At 50.6% G+C, this 21,192-nt stretch overlaps 7 protein-coding genes and 3 non-coding genes across 10 annotated transcripts; 6 read left to right on the top strand and 4 right to left on the bottom strand.

The window, feature by feature from the left end:
- Positions 1-428: 428 nt before the first annotated feature.
- Positions 429-2,953, bottom strand: BDW74DRAFT_166118 (uncharacterized protein; the record flags this gene model as incomplete). Its single annotated transcript, XM_073726507.1, has 5 exons — positions 429-575; positions 610-1,533; positions 1,565-1,676; positions 1,800-2,405; positions 2,448-2,953. 5 exons carry the CDS (start codon positions 2,951-2,953, stop codon positions 429-431), a joined length of 2,295 nt encoding a protein of 764 aa, XP_073587133.1.
- Positions 2,954-3,214: 261 nt separating this feature from the next.
- On the bottom strand, positions 3,215-4,963 carry BDW74DRAFT_100438 (uncharacterized protein). Its single transcript, XM_073721466.1, has one exon. It carries the CDS (start codon positions 4,872-4,874, stop codon positions 3,477-3,479), a length of 1,398 nt encoding a protein of 465 aa, XP_073587134.1. The 5' UTR covers positions 4,875-4,963; the 3' UTR covers positions 3,215-3,476.
- A 2,629-nt stretch (positions 4,964-7,592) lies between these two features.
- BDW74DRAFT_175093 (uncharacterized protein) lies at positions 7,593-10,640 on the bottom strand (the record flags this gene model as incomplete). The annotated part of the gene is made up of 3 exons (XM_073728212.1): positions 7,593-10,152; positions 10,203-10,432; positions 10,503-10,640. 3 exons carry the CDS (start codon positions 10,638-10,640, stop codon positions 7,593-7,595), a joined length of 2,928 nt encoding a protein of 975 aa, XP_073587135.1.
- Positions 10,641-12,186: 1,546 nt separating this feature from the next.
- BDW74DRAFT_t58 lies at positions 12,187-12,299 on the top strand. The gene has a single exon. It is a non-coding gene; the product is annotated as a tRNA-Leu (tRNA).
- Positions 12,300-12,408: 109 nt separating this feature from the next.
- On the top strand, positions 12,409-12,521 carry BDW74DRAFT_t59. Its single transcript has one exon. It is a non-coding gene; the product is annotated as a tRNA-Leu (tRNA).
- Positions 12,435-12,686, top strand: BDW74DRAFT_147402 (uncharacterized protein). Its single transcript, XM_073723543.1, has one exon. The coding sequence runs from the start codon at positions 12,497-12,499 to the stop codon at positions 12,659-12,661; it is 165 nt and encodes a 54-aa protein (XP_073587136.1). The 5' UTR covers positions 12,435-12,496; the 3' UTR covers positions 12,662-12,686.
- Positions 12,687-12,998: 312 nt separating this feature from the next.
- BDW74DRAFT_t60 lies at positions 12,999-13,070 on the top strand. The gene has a single exon. It is a non-coding gene; the product is annotated as a tRNA-Met (tRNA).
- Positions 13,071-13,977: 907 nt separating this feature from the next.
- BDW74DRAFT_175094 (uncharacterized protein) lies at positions 13,978-16,117 on the bottom strand (the record flags this gene model as incomplete). The annotated part of the gene is made up of 2 exons (XM_073728213.1): positions 13,978-15,676; positions 15,735-16,117. The coding sequence occupies 2 exons, from the start codon at positions 16,115-16,117 to the stop codon at positions 13,978-13,980; spliced, it is 2,082 nt and encodes a 693-aa protein (XP_073587137.1).
- A 1,507-nt stretch (positions 16,118-17,624) lies between these two features.
- Positions 17,625-19,797, top strand: BDW74DRAFT_100475 (uncharacterized protein). Its single transcript, XM_073721468.1, has one exon. The coding sequence runs from the start codon at positions 17,709-17,711 to the stop codon at positions 19,497-19,499; it is 1,791 nt and encodes a 596-aa protein (XP_073587138.1). The 5' UTR covers positions 17,625-17,708; the 3' UTR covers positions 19,500-19,797.
- Positions 19,690-21,145, top strand: BDW74DRAFT_100482 (uncharacterized protein). Its single transcript, XM_073721469.1, has one exon. The coding sequence runs from the start codon at positions 20,095-20,097 to the stop codon at positions 21,091-21,093; it is 999 nt and encodes a 332-aa protein (XP_073587139.1). The 5' UTR covers positions 19,690-20,094; the 3' UTR covers positions 21,094-21,145.
- The last annotated feature ends 47 nt before the right edge of the window (positions 21,146-21,192 follow it).

Raw genomic sequence — 21,192 nt, forward strand, 5'->3', positions numbered from 1 at the left:
GAGAGAGGAAAGAGTAACTAGCAAAGGAAGAAGAGGGGCTGGAAACGATGGAAGATGAGAAGGTAGTGCCGACTAGCAGGTAGGCGGGGCGGACTAGGTACTGTATGTGGTGAGTGAGTGACTTCCCTCTGCCTGGACCCTCCCAACTGCCCAGTATCTCGATTTTCCGTGCCTGAACTTTCCCATCCTCCCCTAGGAGGCACGATCTTCGTTGTCAAATTAGTTAACCACAAACTCCTTTCCATCTGCTATTTCTCGCTTCCAAGTGATGTTCTTCCTTCCTGTTTGCTATGGCTCTATCAACTGATGGATGACCAACGAGTCAAGCATATCGCGAGACCACCTCAGCATATGTCTGATTCGCAGTTGTCCAGGTTTACACTCAAAGTCTCGTTGCAATCAAGTCCTGCAGATAGCACGATTCTCACTCAGTAAACTCGCCAATCGACATCGAGTACTGCGATGGACTCCGGGTCTATCAAGCACGGTCCGCGCCCAACAGCACGAGAAGAGGAAGGTATAAACGCTCCGGCCTTGACAAAGTGGCCCCCTCTTCCATCGATGAAGAATGATTCCTGCTATTCGCTCTTCATGGAGCATAGTGCACACTGCGTATGCTTCCCCATCGAACTCGGTTATCCACTGATCTAACGGCATACGCATCAGGTGTCTATGCGGAAAGGATATGTCTGTAGGTCCATTGCTGCTGATGACAAACTCTAATGGACATGATAATTGTAACTCTCTTAGATTTGAAGCAAGGACGACGACCTTTGGAAAAGTAACACTACCATCCAGATGTATTTGCCAGCTTCGGACAGTTGGGTGTTCTGATAAACCGTCCAGACGCGGGTACGGACTGCTCGTACCCGGATGAGGAGCCTCCTCAGGGACAGGCATGAAAGGAAGCATTGTACCCCTAAGTGGATATCCTGGGGCTGGGGTATACTCCGAAAGAGGATCGTCCCCATCTGTTCTGACTAGAGTGGCGATGGTATTTGTGCACGGAAAGAACGCCGCCTGCCCGAGCCCGCGCACTTCTTCCACAAAGTCCAGCGGGTAGAGACCTAGAACTAGCTGGCTGACCTCCTCGGCGGACTGGTATTGCTGCAGAGTGCGGCCTTTGAACCAATCCGTTGCTTCAATGACGGACATGATGGCCGGCGCCCTAGGGCTGGTAGAGGTCCGTTGTGCACCCACGATTAGCGGTACCAGAGGACCGTCCATTCCTATACCAAGTATTGGCTGATCTTTGAGAATTGATAGAAGCGTCTTCGTGCCTTTCGGGGCATGTTCAAGCCCTATGAACCTACTACCGAGCACGATCAGGTTTTTTACAGTGATAGCTAATGCGCTACCAAAGAGTAAAGGCCGCCAGGCCCTGTCGAGAATGATCATATCAGGACGCATCATCAACTCCTGAAGCGTCCATAGCGATGTGAACCATCCAGGCGGTGCCTCCTCCGGCTCCTCATCTTCGTCTTCGTCAGCTCCGGTACTGACCTGCGCTAGCTCGCATGGCAAAGAAGCCAGCTGAGCAGCAAAATCTTAAAAAAGCTGACACCTTTGGGTAGAGATCAGTGGACTTTTCTCTGATTAGCTTCAATCCGAGCCAGAGCAAAGCAGCCTCTGTCCTCTCCCAACTAGGAACATCGCTCATCCACACAACAGCAGTGCTGGAGTTGCGAAAGATTGCCAATTACCTGGGCAATTCGGCCTTGCAGATGGCCAGTTGCCAGTTAACTGCCATTTCTTGCGGGATACAAATCAGGCCCATCCAAATATAAGGTTCCTCAAACCCTACCTCAAGAAGCATGCGAGGAATCTGTCTGACGTCGAAAAGAGATATTTTAGGGACGCGCCACGGCACCCCGCAAACAGTTTCCATAGCATCTCCGTTCCTATATCGGCCCCATGTGTGGCTGACTATTGCATATCGAATGTCTTTCTCCCGTATACTGCCAGTCTTAATGGTATTTCTGTGCTTGATATTCCACAGGTAGAAAGGAACCCCCTGGGCCTGTTCTTCCTTTAACCAGTTGCAAGGATTAAGGATCGTGGGAATGGGCCGAGGATACTCCGAGAGCCGGGCTTTCTTCACCTTGAAAGCTGTCGAAGGACCCGTATGGCCATTGCGAGCCTCTATCTCCATAAGAAAGATGCTATGTAGCACTGCATGGTACCCAAATCGTTTATCCAGGGCAGCCGCGGCCGCTATCTCCCGCGCTTGACTCAGCTCTGACGATGATGAGAAGGGACAGAGCTCCTGTAGATACAGACGCATCAAAGGCTCGTGATACATGTCATCGATGAAGTCAAGGACCTCCTCTCCGGTCTTTGAAACCTGCTCCTCGGTCTCTGAAACCGGCGCCTTGGTCTCTGGAACCTGCTCTTCGCTGTCTTCACTGGACCTCAAATTACAGCGCTTCAGGTCGTTAATAACGGACAATACAATTGCATCCATGTTCTCCATGCTATGCAGAAAGGACAGGTCCGATTCAAGTGCTAGAGCTTTCAGTCCCGCTAGACGAGAATCGAACGCTGCCTGTATAGAGGCACTGAAGCCGGACTTTGGCAGTGCATAGTTGAAAAGATGCACTTTAATCCGCTCAAGGACTTTGTCGGTCAATTCTGGTCGACCTGTCCACCATTCTTCTAGCAGTGCAAGTGTGGTCTTTTGCGTTTGATCAAGCGCGCTGTGAAACATGATACTATAGTGTGAGGAGTTTGGTGACCCAAATCGCAGCAGGTAGAGCATGTTCCGGAGCGTGTGCCAGTGTGCTAGAGAGTTGGTTGTGGGTGAGGCTGAGAGTGAGAGCGGTGCTGGCTCAATGAATCTTGCAATGACGCGGCTGAGAGGCTCAGGGCCTGACACTGAGTCCATTGTTGTTGCCAGTTTGGTAGTTGCCTCCCCCGCATCTTCCGTATTTCCCCGTAGCATGTGCATTCGCATCTTTTGGTTTGGTCTTGCGGTTTTTCGTGATTAAGGGCTCGCGCCATTCCATTGTTGGTCATCTGCTGGCCTGGAAGGACTTACTTATGGGGAGTCTGCACTTTCGAGTGAGCCTGAGGGTGCTCTGTGTCAGCCTCGTCTCACGTGCATCGACCCCGCCTGTGTCACGCTCGTAGCCAGTATCCTCATAGTTCCAGTTCGCAAGGCCCTTAGGTGCCTTGTATGGTGCCTAAGTCCCTAGGCACTCGGGCTTGCCTCAGCCCCGATGATACGTGGCTGATATGGGGCCGTGAGCAAGTGAGCGAGGCAGTGATCTGCCATTTAGGTACGATAGAATGGATCTGGCTGGATGACAGAAGAAGAGGATGAACGTATACATTTATCCAAACAACTTTTTTCCATCAAAAATTCCAACAAGACAGTCTCCCTGGCACGCACAACGAATACCGCAAGCACCAAAGCTCACCTCCTACCCAGTCCCAGTCCATCACCAAAGTCAACTTCGCTCAAATGAACCATGACCCTAAAAGCCCACATCCCCCTTAACCTTCCCCTCCCCCTCCCCCCTCGCAGCCAACAACCTCTCCAAATGCGCCCTCCCCTCCGCATACCGTCCATGAAACGTAACATTCAACTCAGCCATAACACATTTCCCATCACCACCCCCAAGATACGCAAGCTGCCCCTCTCCCCTCCCCCCACTTTCCAAAAACTGACCGAGCAACTCCTCCTCCGTCGTCCCCCACATCCGTCCCCCCGCAAAGCGATAAATATGCATCGCCAGCGTCGTGTACAGCTGATACCCCAGCCACAGGTACTGCAGCCAAACAGGCATCCAGACGGAGCTACAGACGAGGCCGACGGGGAAGACGAATCCCATCCCCACGATCGTGGCGAGCTGCACGGATTCGCGCACGCGGTTGCGGATGGGATGCCCGTAGTGTCGGAAGAACTGGAGAATCAGGTCCTTGGGTCCTTCTATGAGCAGGAAGCCGTGCTTTTCGTTGTGGATTTCAAAGATTTTGCTGGGTGCCTCTGGCGTTGGGGCCAGCGGGCTTAGGGTTGATGTGGAGGAGAGGGATGATGAGGAGGAGGTTCGACTGGGGCTTGGACTTGGGCTTGAGTTTGAGAAGCCTGGTCTTTCTGTTTCAGATGAGGTTGAAAGGGATTGTTGGTGTCCGCGACCGTGAGACGCTCCTGTACTCGGCACCTTGAGCGGCTCGCGCTGCAGCGCAAACGCCGCGCTGATGAGTTTCAGAATCAGCGGGACGAGCCAGAGGATCCCGAACAGTGAGCGCCATTTGGCGAGGACCAGGGTCCCAATGACGATGCCGATAAGCTCGGTCGCAAAGATAGCGGCGTAGACGCGGACCGTCGCCGCGCCCGTTTCATCGCCCGTCACGGTGCCCGGGCGCAGCTGCGACGCATTATTGATCGCAGAGAGCTTGAGGTAGCTGACCTTGTGGAACGCCCGGATCTTATTCGCTGCATGTCGCGCCGTGCCATCTTCTGCGTGATTACGCGTGCACAGCGCCGACGACGGAATGGGGTAGTGCGCGATCGCGCGCGTCCAGAGGTCGTTGCGGACGTACTCGTCTGCTTCTTTTCGAGCCTGGGCGTCGTAGACTGTGTACTTTAGGCCAGAGTCTGCGTAGAATGGCGAGCCGAGCATGTGGCCGATGTGTGTTCCCTTCAGCAGGTCATTGTGCAGGATGTTGTCGAAGGTTGTTAGGGCTGCGCGGTGCAGCGGGCCGCCCGTCGACATGAACAGAGCCATTTTGGGGACCGATGTCCAGGTAAAGCCATTGTAGTACCGCTGCGGCCATAGCAGGCGCTCGAAGAGATCCGGGGGTGCAATTTCTGCGCCGAGATAACCTAGGATCGTGCCGAGGGCGTTGTTCACGGTCGCTTGGTCGACCATTTGGAGTTTTTGGGGTATGCTTCTGTGTTGGATTTCGGCAGGGATGGAAGCTTGAACTCGATGGTCTAGTTCCAGGGGGATGAATGTCGATGCTCCCAGGCGTCGCTGTGCACTTCAATATAAGCACGGCCTTGTCGTGCGCATGACGTCCCACAGCCACTGATAGGCGTGCAAGGCAGGATGGCGATGCGCCTCGATTGGCTGCGTCGCTATGCACCCTGTGCCGGGTGAAGAGGGCTTCGCCTTGTGCTTGGTGATCGCCCGTCTGTTTGGTGGGGTGGCCTTCCAGAAATGCCTGCGCCCCAATGGCAGACTCCATGTACAACTCATCGTGCATACTGGTGCCACCCGGCCAAGAGGCTAGAAGCTCGAGGGCCATGACCCCGCGGTTGCCACCTCTGAAGATAATCGCTGGTAGTTTTTGTGCCGCGATTTTTTTCAGCTTCTAGAGTTATGATTCTTTGACTTGTGCAGTTTTGATATTTCAGGAGGGTAGGCCAATATGATGGGTATCGTTTGCGGGAAGCCTCGTGCCAGGCGCCGGGCTGAGAGAGGACTGAGCAAAGCCTTAGGCGGGAAGTAAGCACCCAGCTGAGGCTCCGTTGGGGATTATAAATACGAGCACAGCCCTGGAGAGTTACCGGCTCTATCGACCCTTCCAAATACGCTTGTGAAGGCAGAACATGCCAGATACGGACAACAACACCCTCACCAACGCCCTGAGTGCTGTTAGTACACTGATCGGTTACATCGGGACAGAAGTAGCGACAACCCAATGCTTCGACCGCGTTGTTTGGCCGCAGAGGTCCTACAACAATTTTTCGCTCCGCAATGCATGCAAAGCTGCACTGCTTATGCCCCTTGGGGGACCGCTGCACACCGCCGCGCTCAAGACTATCGACGCCCTCTTCAAGAACGGATTGATGCGTGGTCCTAGGTTAGGTCATATGTTAGGGACATGCTTCTTCCCGGACTCCGCGCTGGAGTATCAATTGTATAAGAATGGCGAGACGAGCGGTGTCGGGTTGGTGCGGAACGGGATCTGGCCGAGGGTCTTGCGAGATATGCCCATCATGACGACGTTGAACCGACAGGAAGACGAGGAGCGGCCTGAGAACAGCGGCAGGAAGCTGAGCGAGACTAGGCAGATGACGCCTGTTAGTCGTCTCTCGATTAGCCAGGTCAAGAGCGATGCCGACCTCGGTCCAACCAAAAAAACTATTGTCATCGACGGCGACATTGACGCAGTGACAGTCCGAACATTTTTTGCGATTATGGCATCCGAGATCACTGGAATCGCAGTATCAATCGTCGTGGCCATGGTCTGGAAATCAGCGTGGATGGTTCTTTGGCTAGCTCCTTTGCTCCTAAAGCTCGTTGCGGCTTGCTTCGCGGTGCCCCGGCACCCTTTCACACCCGAAGACACATCACCGGACGAAGAACCTCCAATATCCAGCTTCTACCTCGAAAGCGGGCAGGAGATCCAAATCATCGAAGGCCCAATCCATCTCGTGCGTCCATTCTTCCGCCACTACGGCCACCCCAAGCGGCAACGGCTGAACGAGCTCGTCCAGATCGGCGTGGTCATCGCTTTCGGCGTAAACTTCCCCATCGGTCTAGTTGTTTCCATCCTAGCCATGCCTGTTCCCTTGCAGTGCATTTGGACTGGGTATGTGCTGTACGTGACTATGGCGCTGTATGTCTCGCGATATATGCACGGGGAGTGGTGGCTCACAACCGAGGAGCGGATTGCGACGGCCCTCGTTATTGCGGAGCTTCATCCGGGAGAGACGAGGGTGCTGTTCAAAGCCAAGGAGAACTGCGTGCTCTACGTGGAGCTAAGCCGGACTATGCATAATTCGTTCGGGCTGGCGAGGGAGGAGGCGTTGCGGATTCTTCGGGGGGAGTAAGAGGCTGTGGTCTAGACACTGTTGCATGTTGAAATGGATTGTCTTTAGCCCGAGATCCTCTGGAGATGGGAATGACGATTGTAGAAGTATCTTGTGGTCAAGGTCTCAATGTCGCAGTGTTGTACCATGTTCGATCAATGGGAACTTCCTGTGGGGTACCGGTACTGGACTGGGGATTAGTCATGCTCAGGATAAATGTTAGCTAACTATGGTAGTTAACCGTTAACTTGTTGACATTAGTGATTAGCATATCAGTCATACTAGAACGTCTTTGGTTCTTCTTTAAATTGATCCCATGTTGACACAGCCTGGATGGTTATTTGGACTTGCTCATTCCCAATGAGAAAAAAAAAAAAAAAAAAAAAAAAAAAAAAAAAAAAAAAAAAAAAAAAAGGGGGAAAAAGATTGACAAGAATGGAATTTGAATGCGTCTTTCGACAATGCTGATCTGTTTGAAACAGACAAGGCGTCACCGCGCTTGAAAGCACCACCTTAACCACTCGGTCATCTTGCTATTGGCGAGAAACTTGTCAGTTGCAATGATATAGAGTGTAACTCGCAATCCCTTGCTTGACATCAACACTGGCAATAACTCAATCACGGCTTGATGACCACCAGTGGTTCTTTGCTAGATGGCTCGTACTAGATAGTTTGGCTTATGGTGGGATTACTGTATATCAAATCAAGCGCGGGTTACAGACAACTTGGAAGCTTTCATGCCAATATAAACTTTGCCTATGGATGTCCACTGGCCACCGCCTGTCTTTCAGAGCATACGCCCGCACAATCACCAACTCTTGCATCGTTCCTATTTTGTCACCTTCTTGCTGGAGGGCTCAAGATCACTGTTGTCAGTTGCTGCGCGCTTTACCGCGCGCTCTGTGAGCTCTTTGACCAGTGTACCGTCTTCAAGGATGTAGCCTCCGCCTTTGAAGAATTTTAGGTCTTCGTGGACGGTAATCACATGCTTTGGAACATAGATATGGCGTTTGCGTCGCTTCCTTAAAACTAAATCCGTGGCACCGTCTTCTAGCCAGTCAACAAAGCTGTTTGCTTTATAAACGCACGACAGACTGTCTTCAGTTGCGCTTGGATAGATAACATGCGAATTGCCACCCTTATCCTTTAGAGTAACGCGAAACGCTAGGCGGGATGCCGGGTCGTCTTGTGTGCCAGGTGCAAAGGCCTTCTCGTGCTTTTCACCCGGAGGCGCAAGCTCAACCTGTATCATGATTCCGTCCTTGTTGTCTCGAAGGTAAAAACCTAGAATCTTAATTCTGAGAACAGTATGAACACTTGTAGCAAGGCCGACTTCAGGTAATGGACCCTTAGGATTTCTGCTCTGTTCCCGAACAGCGTACGCCTGGTACCGGCGCCCGCTTAGCAGGCTTATCTGCGTTCGAATAGCCTGTGGTGATAAAGCAGACCTAGGGGTAGGAAGTCGCTTGTTGCGAGGGCCGCGGTGCGCCCTGACAGCCACTTGAGTCACATTAAGCTGAGCCTTTCCGTTTTCAGAAGACAATGCAACTCCATTTACCTCCACTTCGTCCTCTTCGCGCATGACAAGAACATCCTCAAGCTCCTCCACGTCTAGTGCCGTGCCGATATCTGCATCCAAAATGTTGGGAGACTCGGGATGTTCGGACATTCGAGTGCTGATGGGGGCTTCACTGTTTTGCAGAAGCTTGTGACTTTCGAACGGCCGTACATTTGTAGGTGGGGGACAAACAGTGCTAGCCTTATTGTTGCAAGCTGCTTGCATTTCGTCAAGGAGGTCCTTCGTTGCTAGAATCTGTTTCGTGGTAAAGACACGTGGACGATTCAGTCGTTTGCGGGTTTGCGGGATCCTAACAGGTGCCCTGGAAGTACCTGCGGCTCGTCGCGGCACAGACACCAAAAGCAGCAGAAGAGATACTATGAATGTCCCTCCAATAGATTCAAGACGCTGAATCGCCTCTTTTGTTCGGAAGCCTTTGTGATAGAGCCAGTCGAGGACATCAGCGTCAGCAAGCTCCGCTGTTATCAATTGCTTGCATTTACCATCTCTTTCCGCGCAATAGAGCCTGACTATGCGCATCGTAAGCCGTGCTCGTTCGTAGTAGGTAGCATTGATAGCCCCGAGCCCCAACACAGTGGCAGTAAACTTGGACAACTCACACCAGATCGTTATTTGCGGGCCAGCATTTGCCCATAATATGGACAGTGGCCTAGATGCATGGATATAGACTCGCTTGATGCAAGCTCCATCATGCTCTATGTAGGTCTTTAGCCGGATTCCGTTGAAACTAAGGTGAACTGGATGACCTAGGCCTAAGAGACGTGTTATTTCAGCACCGCTGAAGATAATGAATCGTAGATTGCTCGCCTGTATAAGGCTTTTATTAGCTTGGCTTATAGCATCAGCCTCTTCTGGTCTCAACTGCTTGAAGCAAAGAGTTGTTGATTGCTTGGGGATTTCCTGGTAAAAGGTAAAGGACCAGATAAGTGAGTTCTTCTCAGAAAACCCACTTTCCCTGATTCCCCAAGGAACTGCACACTGATCGGCTGCACCATGTGACATTGGTTGGCTTTCAGCAAGGTAGCTATTCTGGTCCAATATTATTCCAACTTGGGCGTTTCGGGTACCTCTTGGGCCGACCAGCTCTCGTGAATCTATCATGGCGTTCTTGACCATGCGCAAGCATGCGTGCATGTCAAATGGTGCTGTTGGCAGAGGTGTAGTATCCATGGCCTTTAGATCGGTGATTCCAAGTTGCTCGCTTGCGGCTGATGTCAAGGCCGCAAGGTATTCATCACGTTTTAGACGTGGGCCAGTCCAGGCTTTTGGCTGAGCTTTCTTCCGTTGCTCCTGCCGATAATGTGGCCATTCCCTAATCTCCAAATCCGGTGACTTCTCCAGCTGGAGTGAGTAGGAGTATCTAGCCCTTGGCGTAAGCGAAATCCCTTGTAGAAGTGGCGGAACAACATTGAGGCCAGTACCGGAGTATTCTGTCTCACTTCCAAAGTACTCTTTCAAGATGCCCGGTGCTAGGGATTGAAAGCATCTTGCCATGAACATCTCGAGGATGTTAGCAAAGACCAAAGGGGTTTGTTCATCAATATGGTCCGGCCAGACAAGAGTCCAAAGCTTGATGAAATTGACCGAACGGTGTCCTGCCCCTTGAGCTACTATATAGTAGTGTAATGTGCTGTCCTCACCATTTAGGATAGCAGTAATATGCTGCATTATCCGGTGCTTGGGATGGTGGGACTGTCCAACATAGGGGCGCCAGTAGTCTGCGCTGCGATCGTCGGTGATAAAGCTCATGTAGCCACTATCCATCTCCCACTCCTCAGTCGCGGACTGTTTTTCGCGGACTTCGCATAACCTGCATTTAGAATCAGTACAAGTCCAATATATAGGACAGACTCGACTTACATTTCTGTGGTAACCACTTTATTATCAAACCCTTTGATTAGGGGATGGATAGCGTCAGCTAGTATCTTAGCACTAGTTTGCACTCCGCCCATGGCTGCAATTGTCTCTTTGTACGGGATATGCTCGAGGTCTTTCCTCTGCTGGTTGGCAAGCGTCTCAAGGAATGCAGTTAATGTTGGGACAATTGGCGGAAACTTGACCTCGGGGCAGACGGCGAATGAATCCTGAACCTTGAAAGACCCTTAGTAACAGCCCATAGTTCCATAAGCTTTTCTAATATAGGTAGCCACATAAACATACCATAGAGCTTAGGCTCTCGTCACGGGCCATCGATGGCTGCACGCTTGGGAAGTCCTCCTGCAAACGGCTCCGTGGCCCTGGTTTCAACGCCTTTCCTGACTTTGAGGGCAGCTCAGCAAAAGCGTCTACTACCTGCATGTTTCTGTTGTGTTTGGCTTGCGGACACTTTGGGTCATGTCCTTTCTTGCCGCAATCTTTGCAGGGACGAAGCTTTACGCAGTTGCTGATGATATGGCCTTCCTGGTGACAGTATCCACAAGGAAGCTCAGGGCAAACCATCTTTCTATGGCCCTCCATGCCGCAGTTTATGCATACCGGTGGGTTTGGATTATACATGTTTGCATGATATTCGATGTGTTACCATTTGAGGTTTCTGGTGTTAGGTGATAACAAGAGTAAGAAGAGACCAGGGCCACTGGACAAAGGGTATTGAAAGAGTAAGAGTAAAGCCCGATGGGGTAGTGATTAGGAAAGATTATCGGTGAAATTGGAGGTGGTGGTGAATTTTAAAGGTAGAGGCAGAAGTCACTGAGGTGGAATGTGTTGGAAGTTGGAACTTGGTGAGAGCCGAGGGTAATTTGCTGGAGCCACTGGAGCGCAGCGAAGCAAACACATATATGACCACGCAAGTACCTTGTCCCTGCGCTGATACTAAGTCAAAAATTGGGGTTTCAGTCTGTTGGTTGCTCTTAACGGATCCTATGAGTTACTGATTAAGGCCGGGTTCTGAGCCTTTCTCGGCTAGGCTAGCTATGAGTCTGTGAACCCCTATCCAATGCATATCCGCTTAAAGACATGCGAGAAAGATATCTGGAGACGTTCCACGGCAGATTCGGATTACTCTTGATGTCCCATCTTCTGATAGCAAAGATTGTTTTTAACTTGCAAGGCTACACTTGATGGTGGTCCCCCATAGCCCAGTCTGTAAATATATATATATATATAATCGCATCAACTATCACCACAATTCCTCCAGTCCACCACCCCTCGTGCAACTCGTTCGGCAGAGATGTTGCCCACCAGGACGCTACCAGCGAGGATCAAGCCCCGAACCGCTCTGCCAAAGGTATCTTCGGTGGTCAAGGCGTGCCTTAAAGGGGATATCTCATCTTCTGAGAAACATGCTTCTGGAGGCATACGCATACCGAACAGCGAGAATTATTTTGCAAAATCATTTGGTAGAAGGGAGGCCTTTCAACAGTTACAAGTACATAATATAGCGGAAGAATGCCAGGGAATACAGAAGCATACCAAACAGCAAGAATTACTAAAATCTATATTGCTTTATTTTTATTCAGACCAAAGCATATCAACAATGAAATGACATTGATTTAGGGGAAGAATCATGGAATAGAGGACAAGGAAAGGCATTTTGAGGCGCTCCATAATGCATTCACAGGTTTCTTGCAATATTAAGGAACATGTATCTAGATCCCAACATATCAGTATTCAGAATAGTGCTTTATGAAAACGAAATCTCATTTACTTGGAGGCAAGATGACCGAGTGGTTAAGGTGGTGAGCTTAAGTGGTTAACTTTGCTTGGTTATAATCACATCAACACTGTTGGAAAACTCGTGGTCGAATCCCTGCTCTTGTCAATTTTTCCCACTTTTATAAGATATCGTCGCAGCTTCCATCAAGTAGCTTTATGTGTTTTGCTTCTAAGCTGAACTACAACCAGAGGCAAGATGACCGAGTGGTTAAGGTGGTGCTTTCAAGCGCGAAGACGCCTTGTCTGTTTTAAATCAGATCAGCATTGTCGAAAGACGCATGGGTTCGAATCCCATTCTTGTCAATTCTAATCACTTTTTTTACTTGGTTCTCATTCATCTTTGATTTTGATGTGGAGAACGGCAATGATTTTTAGGTGATCAACCGTTAGAACCAATCGATTACTCGCCAGTGGCAAGATGACCGAGTGGTTAAGGTGGTGCTTTCAAGCGCGAAGACGCCTTGTCTGTTTTAAATCAGATCAGCATTGTCGAAAGACGCATGGGTTCGAATCCCATTCTTGTCAACCCTTTATCCATTTTTATTACTTGGTTTTTCATTTATCTTTTTCTCTCATTATTGAGCATGGGCAATGCCAATCAACAGTTAGAGCACATTAACTCAGCAGAAGAGGGGTTGCCCTACATTAACACCCGAGGTGACTAGGTTGACACCCATTAACGGATCTTTAAATAGTAGATTTTACTTATACAACCACCACCTTTTCTAAGGCGCTTTTAACCTATTCCTGGGAGCCCTAACCTTACTACCCTAACTAACCCTAAAGACTCTAACCCCTCACAACCTAAAAGCTTCAAAAAGGTGGCCTGTTAATTTAGCTAAAGGTTTTAGTATGGATTCGGGCGGGCAACCCGCAAGTCTTAATGGGAGGTGTTAACCTACTCAACTGGGGTGTCAACGTAGGCCTACCCGCGGAAGAGTGTTAGGACCAAAATAAGAATTGCGCTATATATGATTAAAAACAAGACTTTACAACAAGTACAGCACATTAATTCAGGGGAAGAATGCCAGGCTCATAACCTGGAAGTCGCTGGATCGAAACCAGCATGTGCTACTTCTTATTACTTTTATGTTTTTTTCTCTTGGATCACCTATCCGGACAATGGGATCCGCGTAGGGCTGGTCAAATGTCAACATTTTCTCCACTGTGTCAGTCTGTTCGTTGACGGGAAAAACTCGACCGCCCGCACAGTCACGTGCCTGGCTAGGAACCGCCACTAGTTTAGCCAAATCCTTCCAAGTCTTATAGTAGCTTCTAGTGTCTGTATAATTAAATCAAGCAGTTATTACCATTCTTCATTCTCTACGCTTACAGAGTAGTATTTAGGTATCTAGCTTCTATTTCTTAGTCTTAATAATCCATTTACCAGGCTCTCCTAGGCGAAAGCGGCGTCGACTTCGAGAAGAAGACAAGAAAAAAGTCCTTGCAAGGACCTCCGCTACTTACCAACAAGAGCACCCTTACAGCGGCCATTTTACTACGATATTCACTTCTCACATCACGATTACAATCACAGACTACCGTCCATTTTCTGCGCCAATCGGACATATCCGGCTACTTCATGTCAGGGCCGGACATGTTGACATGATAAATGTCATTAACCGGCGCTAGATCCCAGATCAATGGTAGCTAATTATAAATTAGGAATGCTAGGTATCTAATCCGAAGCGTCAGCTACAGCTTTCGGACATGCGCGATGAGATCCATCCAAATAAGGGTTGGTGCTTCACCTACAAAGTCCGGTTTCCGCCAAGACATGAGGCGCAACCAACCTTTTGTCCGAGAAATATATATATATACTCGAGTTTTCACTATCATATTTACCTCGTTTCCCTTGAGTTAGGACCTGTTGCAAAGCGTAACCCACTGCCAATACAGGACCACGATATTCTCACTGTATGACCTAGGGTAAGTATGCATAGCTGGCTATCTCATTCAAGGAGTCCGGTAAACAATTTCCCTACCCAATTATACATTCAATACCCCCCCAGCGAGCTGACGTAGTTGACATAACATCACAAGCTGCTTTGCAGCGGCTCCCATTATCCCGGCACCAAGAAGTCCACATAACTAAGCCCAAGCGCTTCTGCCACCCGCCAATAATTTTGTCAGGTGCACTCATAACGAGCAGGCCAATGGCTACCCAAGAAGCGCCTCCCCGCTGAGAGACTGTACCCAGGAGTAGCACCGAGATATCACGATGTAGCTTATGGTGCAGATGATTGTCGAGTTCCTCAGCATAGTTCAGAAGCTCGTGGGCTGGAATCGATATTTCACACTGGCCGCCGCCCAGCGGACCATGGCCCAGAGGTGTCTTGTCAACCACGAGGCGTACAGGTGGATATTGATGTGGTGTGGGCCCATCTTCATTGGGATCCTTACGACAGTTCTCTAGCTCTCTCCACGACGCCAGAAAAGTGCTAAAGGGGCATGCTTTCCCCGTGAAGTGTGCATAAACCACGCCGTTCACTTGCCGAACCCCGAGGTTCGACCCACGACGGTCCACCGTCCCTGCTAGATGGCCGCTTTCCAGAAACCCGAGGTCGTGATATACCGCCGATGAAACCCGGCTGACTCGCCAGGCCTCTCCTGGTTTGGAGGGGCTCAGACGGACGTGTAGGTGGCTTTCGATGGGATATTCTTCCAGCAAAGCCTTTCCAAGCTCTGTTTCTAACTCCGGAAGCGTCCAGATTCTCGTGGGGTCAGACTTGGGCGCGGACTTGCCGAGCGCGAAACCCCAGACTTGCATGATTGCGTAGATCCGATCGAGGGGGTCGCTTGCGTTGCGCGATTTAGCTGTGAAGTATAGGGAGAGACGATCTCGTTGCCACATTGAGTCTAACCCTCGTTCGTGGAGGGAATTGACGAATGAGGTTGCGAAGGTGGAATCTGTACGTTCTGGTAGTACTGGGGGAAATAGCTTGTGGATTTCCATGAACCATGTCAGCAGATGCTGCAGTGTGATGATATAGCCGTTTTCAGACATTGCATATTCATCGCCGACGACGAGCTTCGCGGACGGCCTCAGGAACCCTTCCTGCAGCGTCCATAACGAGGTAAACCACGGCAAATTGGCAATCCTGACCAGGGAATCATACCCTGATTCAAATGTCCACTCGTCGATCTCGGCCTTCCCTAGCGGCATTTCTGGGTCTGGTTCTGGTGGCGCGGTTGCCTTGGAGAAGGTGCACTCGAGATCACGTAGCTGCCAGAGGATGTCGGCGACGTCCCGGGTATACCGGTAACCTTTCATAAGCCAGATGTAAGCACTGTGTGCATTGCGGAAGATCTTGGCCTGCCGCCCAACCTCCCTGGCATTCTCGAGGGATCCTGGACTCTGGTCGATACATGCTATGTCAACCCAGACGTATGCAGTGTCTGAGTCTCGGGCAATTGACCGCAAGACAGTTTGGAACTCCTCCACTGTAAATAGTTCGGGATCGACGCGCGGTGCTTTCCACGAGATTCCTGATATATTCAGCGCGGTTCCGGGTGCGTCTTCGGCCAGCTTCCAACGTCCCCATGTGTAGGAAATGATTGAATAGCGTGGCTCGCGTACTCCGGAATAATGATTGCCAGGCTGCCATTCCACGGAGCGCATGGCGGTCACATCTAGAAGTCTAGCCGGCCAGTCTCCCATGGGGTCAGGTACTTTCGGGCTATTCAGTGGTTAGAAGACAATCCACCTTGTCAATGGATCTTACGGATGCAACTCACTCCGCACCCATGACATCCTCCCAAAGATGCTTCTTAGTATGAAACGAAGAATTAGATTCCGCGACCACAGAAACAATCTCTTGCTCCTCCACATCTTGACTGGCATATCCGAATCCCATACTGTCGAGCAGCGAGCCATACCAATCTCTTCTCTGCCGCAGTGTCAGAACATTCCCTCGCCCCTGAGCTTCCCATGGTGCTGTATTGCGTTCCATCTCACGTTTCAGCTCATGGCTTTTGGCCTTTCGCGCTTCATACTCTGCTAGCCAGGATTCGTCATCTTCGCTCAATTCTGAGTCCGATCCATCGTCGGATGAACTCCACAAATATCTTGGTGTCACTGCCGGGGGAACGTAGGGTCTCGGTAAGTTACTGTAGGCCATGGTCGTAGGCTGAGTATGTTGTATTGAGCGATGGAAGAGCTCTTGGATGATTAGAGTGCCCTGAGCGGCTAGGAACTCTAACTGTCAGATCGATGTCGGGATTTGAAGAGAAAAGTCAAGAGGTGCAGATAACAGACTGAAGGCTGTTTGTTCGGGGTCGCGACTCGCAAGAGACTAGACTTCAAGAGCCCCATCGCTTATAGCCTTCGAGCAGTACCATGGTAAACATCCAAATCTGGAATCCTAGGTGTAGGCCCGCGGGCACGTGCGGGGGGCAGTTTGACATGTCAGGGAGGTACCCCGCGTTGGAGCCACTTTCCCACCCACCTGCACCTGAGTCTTCAAGGTCATCTTCAACCCGCCCCCTCTCATCAAAGCCCACAGGCTCTCAGAGAAACACTAAGACTCGAAACGCACATTCTCTATGTTCTTGAAACAATAGACTTCTACCCACGCCCAATCACCGACAGAGACGAGGCTGATGGCGCTTACATTACAGGCCCGACCTGCCAGGAGGTGGACCGCTGTCCAGTAAATGGATACGCCTTCCCACTGCACTTCGCCTCTGTGCGATGTCAGGCATCCAAAGTGGCCTATGATGCGACTCTGGAGACAGAAACGCTACGTGATTGAGTACGATTGGTGGCTTTCATGCAAGGCTGAGACGGGCGTCTTCTGCCCATGAGGTATGTGGCACACAAACGAGGCCGTGGACGAGGCTGAGATCCAGAGGCTGATAAATGGTCACAGGTATCCTCGAGTCTTGCTTGCTCGTCAAGCTATACAGTACATTCGCACAGGAAAGACGAAACTACAATGTCCAAAACGCTGTCAGACTTTGTTCGCGATATTGATGATGGAATTGTTTTGAAGGAGAACTTTGCTGATGGGTTAGCATCTCTTCTGTCGGAGATGCTTATAGCCATATACCGCCAGGCCGAAGAACTTGTCGAGCACCAATTGGGATCCAAAAAGTCCTCAATAGCGTCTCAAGATCCTGAAGCAAGGTCCATCTCTAGGTTTATCGAGCCTCTAATCCAATACGCGCTCAAAAACGATACAGCGTGGCATGAAGCTCTTACATTTTACGGAATCTTTAAGTTATGACCGATGTCTCGGATCAAGGGAACAAAATTCAATTACAAGACCTCCGCGGGGACACACAGCGGTACCCTCAACCCCACCCTAGTGTCCGGTGTGAGGGCAATGGCCTTGATGGCTGAGAAAGAAGGTGCTTTTGAAATATCAGCAGACGACCCCGTCATTCATATCATTTGGAATGATGTTGTTGCTGGTGCACTTTACGCTTCCCGCAGTTTGAAGGACCTTGGACCGCTCCGCGAGCTTGCTCCCTCCATATCAGCGAGTACAGGATTGCCAAACAGTCAATTATTCCGATTCTACTCTGTCGCATGTTGTTGAGGCTATCTTCGGCCATGAACTCGACGAACTTGACAGCAACAGCGGCTCTGGAAGGGGGTTGAAAAAGTGGTTGTTCTTCGTCGATGATGATAACTTCAGGCGGCTACAAGTACATCTTTCCGCGTAGCAAACCGTCATTGGTCGCATCCTACTCGAATGGTGGAACGGTATGATAGAGTTCGAAGGGTCCATGGAGCGATCACGGGATGTTATACGTCAGATTTTCTTGTCGGATCAAGTGCTCAGTCTCGGTGGCGAAGGATATCAGGGCACGATGCGAGACCTGTTCATGTTAGGGTTCTGCGAACACTTCGCTGACACGACTGCGCAAAGGCGGATAGGCTACCGTAGGAAGTCTGCAAAGATAGCTGCTGCTCAACGACTGGCAATGTCGATCTTGAGATCCCTAGTGGACCAGCACCACATCAGTTTATCTAAAAGCACACATCACGATACTGCTACCGACAGTACTGCGTCTGGCTGTGAAGCAGGTATTGGCGCTTCGATTGCACCATGTCAGTGGCTTCAAGTCGCAGAGACGGCAGATGATACGCCTTATTACCTATGGGATGTCGAGCAACGTCGAAGTGTTATCTCACAGACTCTAAAAAAGCCAGTGGAGTATACTGCGATCAGCCACACCTGGGGCCGTTTTGAGATCCCTGAATCACGCCCCCTACGCGTTGAAGGAGTTGAAGAATGGCTCGTTTCTCAGAATTCACGATTTAATGTCTTGCGACTACCGGATATCCTCCTTTCTGCTGGCTTCAAAACCCGCTTTATCTGGCTTGACCTCCTTTGTATACCTCAAAAGCCGGAGAGCGATTCGCTTCAAAGGATTGCCGCCGAAGAAGTGTCGCGCCAGGCCAGGATCTTCCATGCAGCGAGATATGCTGTGGCCTGGTTAAATGACGTGTCTGAATGGAAGGGAATGCACGCTGCAGTTTCAAGGCTTGCAATATGTTACCTACTATTGAGAGGGTATGAGCTCCCACCCTGCCTGGCTCACCTTGGTGACGCGGAGGCTGAGATCGAGATTGAGTTCGTTCGCAATACAAAGGATGCGTGGGGGCAAGCAGAGTTGAACAGCTGGTTCACCTCTCTCTGGACACTACAGGAGCTTTGCCTTCGGCCCGATATGGTCTTTTACGATCGACAGTGGAATCCTTTGACAGTCGGGCCAGCCAGCAAAACACCTGTTCGCCTAGATGACCTTGCGGAACTAATCAGCCTAACTTGCCGAGAGCTACCATCTAGAAACAGGACATATTCTTCCAAAAGCCTCGCGCCCGTTGATACTTCGGGTGAGAGGAATCTTCTTCTCAAACCCCTTGAGGGGCTGCCATGCTTCCTTGGTGTCAGCGGACTTTCTGATATCGCAGATCTGGAACGAGTGGAAATCCTGTCGCTTGGCAACCGACGTTATTGCAAGGAGAGTCGTGCGGAGGCCATTATGTCTGTTCTTGGTGTAACAGACTGGTACAAGGTCCGCAATAATCACGGTGTAGATGGCGCTCTACGAGAATCATTTGGGAGGTTGGGGCATGCAGCAGGAAACGGATACCCGGTGGAATTTCTGAGAGAGGCCGCACTGAAAGTGGGCTATGTCTTCTACTCCTCGAAGTTTTACGCTTCTCAAATGACCATAGGTCTTTTCTGGTATTACTATTTGCATCATGGTGCTTCACCACAAGGCCCTGGCACCATGCTGCCTTTCGGAACCGAGATGTTGCCCGACAGGGTAATTATGTTGCCAGAAAGAGTGCTTATGTGCGATTCTTTCAGTGTCGACCATCCGGCGCTCAAAACGTGGACCATCCATGAAGACATGAGCGTTAGTATTGTTCAAGCCGGTCTCATCTCATATACGGGTCGGGAACGGGCCAATGGTGGCCGGATAATGGCCATTAGCGATGCCCCTTCACAAGACAGCCGTCATTCCCTCAGTACCCGAAGTTAGGTGAAGATAAATCTACATCAGTGGGTTGATACTTATTATCCCGAGACGCGAAACTTTGCAGTGTGTCTCAGTTATGGGGGCATGGTCACTGGTATACTTCTGAAGGAGATTGTTAGCGGTGACCTTATCAAAGTTGGCGTGTTTGCCATTCGCGGCAAGGACCTAGACCAGGGTCTGCCTAAGACTTATGAGGTGAACTGGCGAGTGATATGACTTTTGTGCATGGCTGTGCATGATGACCCAAGAGCAGTATGCTGGTTGACAAGAGAGGCCGCCACATTGCTTCCCCACGCCAGAAAGAGCGCACCAACATCCCGGGAAGATCTCAAGGGCTTAATTGGATCATGAGTCAAAAGCGTTCTCGTGAGTCATGAGAAATATCGCCGGCGAATCAGCAATGTGTACTATTGTCTCAAGTGGGCCATATCAGCGACTATGAGTTAGCTTGACTCCCAGATGAGGCTGTGCCGCATTTTCGGTTTGAGGCCCTCGGCTCCCTGAGATTGGCATTTCATGAGGCTTTAACTTCATCGAGTCTCCCAGTTTGACTCAATACAGACCCCAAACGGAACGACTAAGGACCCTATCAGCCACCATGTTTCCCTTCCTCCAACTACCCCCAGAGATCCGGAGCATCGTCATCGAGCACGCCCTATTCAACAGCCGCCCCGCCCCGGAATATCCCTCCAAGGAGAACAGATCAACATTCAATGATCTCCGATACATGGCCTGGCGGGCTCGGCCCTACCACGAGATTCGCCCCACCCACAGCCCTTCAAACAGCCTTGACCTCCTCTTAACCTCTAAGGAATTTCACGACGAGACCAAAGCAATCCTCGCGCGCCAGGAATCCAGATACATCAAGTACCACCTGGACATCTCCGCCGAGAACGACAACGATGTCTTCCCAACCTGGCTCTGCGTCCCATATCTCACGACGCACATCGACGAACTTTACGTGGACGTGCGGCTCTTCGGCACAATCATCCACCCAAGCGTCGGTCGTATGCAAGGAGGCGACGGCGGCCGTTCTCGCTACGAATGGGACTTTCTCGCTCTGCTAGAGCGGTTCCTTCGATACGGACCCGTAGGCCAGAAGAAAATCTCGGACGAGCAGGCTCTGGATATTCGAGCTTACCGCGTTGTCTGCCCCCCTCCCATCGTGGACCGCGACATCAGGGTTGATACCATGATCCTAAACTTGACGTCTGGCGAGGATAAGCTGCAGCGTGGGGATTTTCCGCATGAGGAGATCACGTACTGCGACTGGAACATATATCGCAGGGGATATGGTCCGCGCAGAGGCATGCCCGAACTTGAGCTCCCGTTGACGTACTATAACACGCGTCCGGAGTGGCTGGCCGAGCTGCTGGCGGAGGAGATTGATGCGCTGTTGGATTTTGGCAGGGATAGAGAGGGGTTTGCTAGGCTTCTTTATGCGCGTATTCGGGTGATTCGGATGTTGGTTGATGGGCGGCTGTTCCGCGAGTTTGATGTTGCGGCGTTGTTGGAGGAATATAAGCTCCCTGATAAGAGTCTGAGGACAATGGCGTCGAAGTTTGTGGATGCGCCGGAGTGGGTGTTTGAGTTGTAGACAGAAACACATCGAAGATTTTCCTTGAAAGAGGATGGGAGTAGACATTAAATCATCAGTTAGCTAGACTTTCCTACAGTAGAAATTGATACCCCTGTT

The sequence above is a fragment of the Aspergillus multicolor genome, assembly GCF_047715735.1.
Source record: "Aspergillus multicolor strain CBS 133.54 unplaced genomic scaffold BDW74scaffold_4, whole genome shotgun sequence".
Taxonomy (NCBI): domain Eukaryota; kingdom Fungi; phylum Ascomycota; class Eurotiomycetes; order Eurotiales; family Aspergillaceae; genus Aspergillus; species Aspergillus multicolor.

Coding starts and splice junctions, on each gene's coding strand:
- BDW74DRAFT_100438 (XM_073721466.1), bottom strand. CDS start 4,874: ATGGTCGACCAAGCGACCGTGAACAACGCCCTCGGCACGATCCTAGGT.
- BDW74DRAFT_147402 (XM_073723543.1), top strand. CDS start 12,497: ATGGGTTCGAATCCCATTCTTGTCAACCCTTTATCCATTTTTATTACT.
- BDW74DRAFT_100475 (XM_073721468.1), top strand. CDS start 17,709: ATGATAGAGTTCGAAGGGTCCATGGAGCGATCACGGGATGTTATACGT.
- BDW74DRAFT_100482 (XM_073721469.1), top strand. CDS start 20,095: ATGTTTCCCTTCCTCCAACTACCCCCAGAGATCCGGAGCATCGTCATC.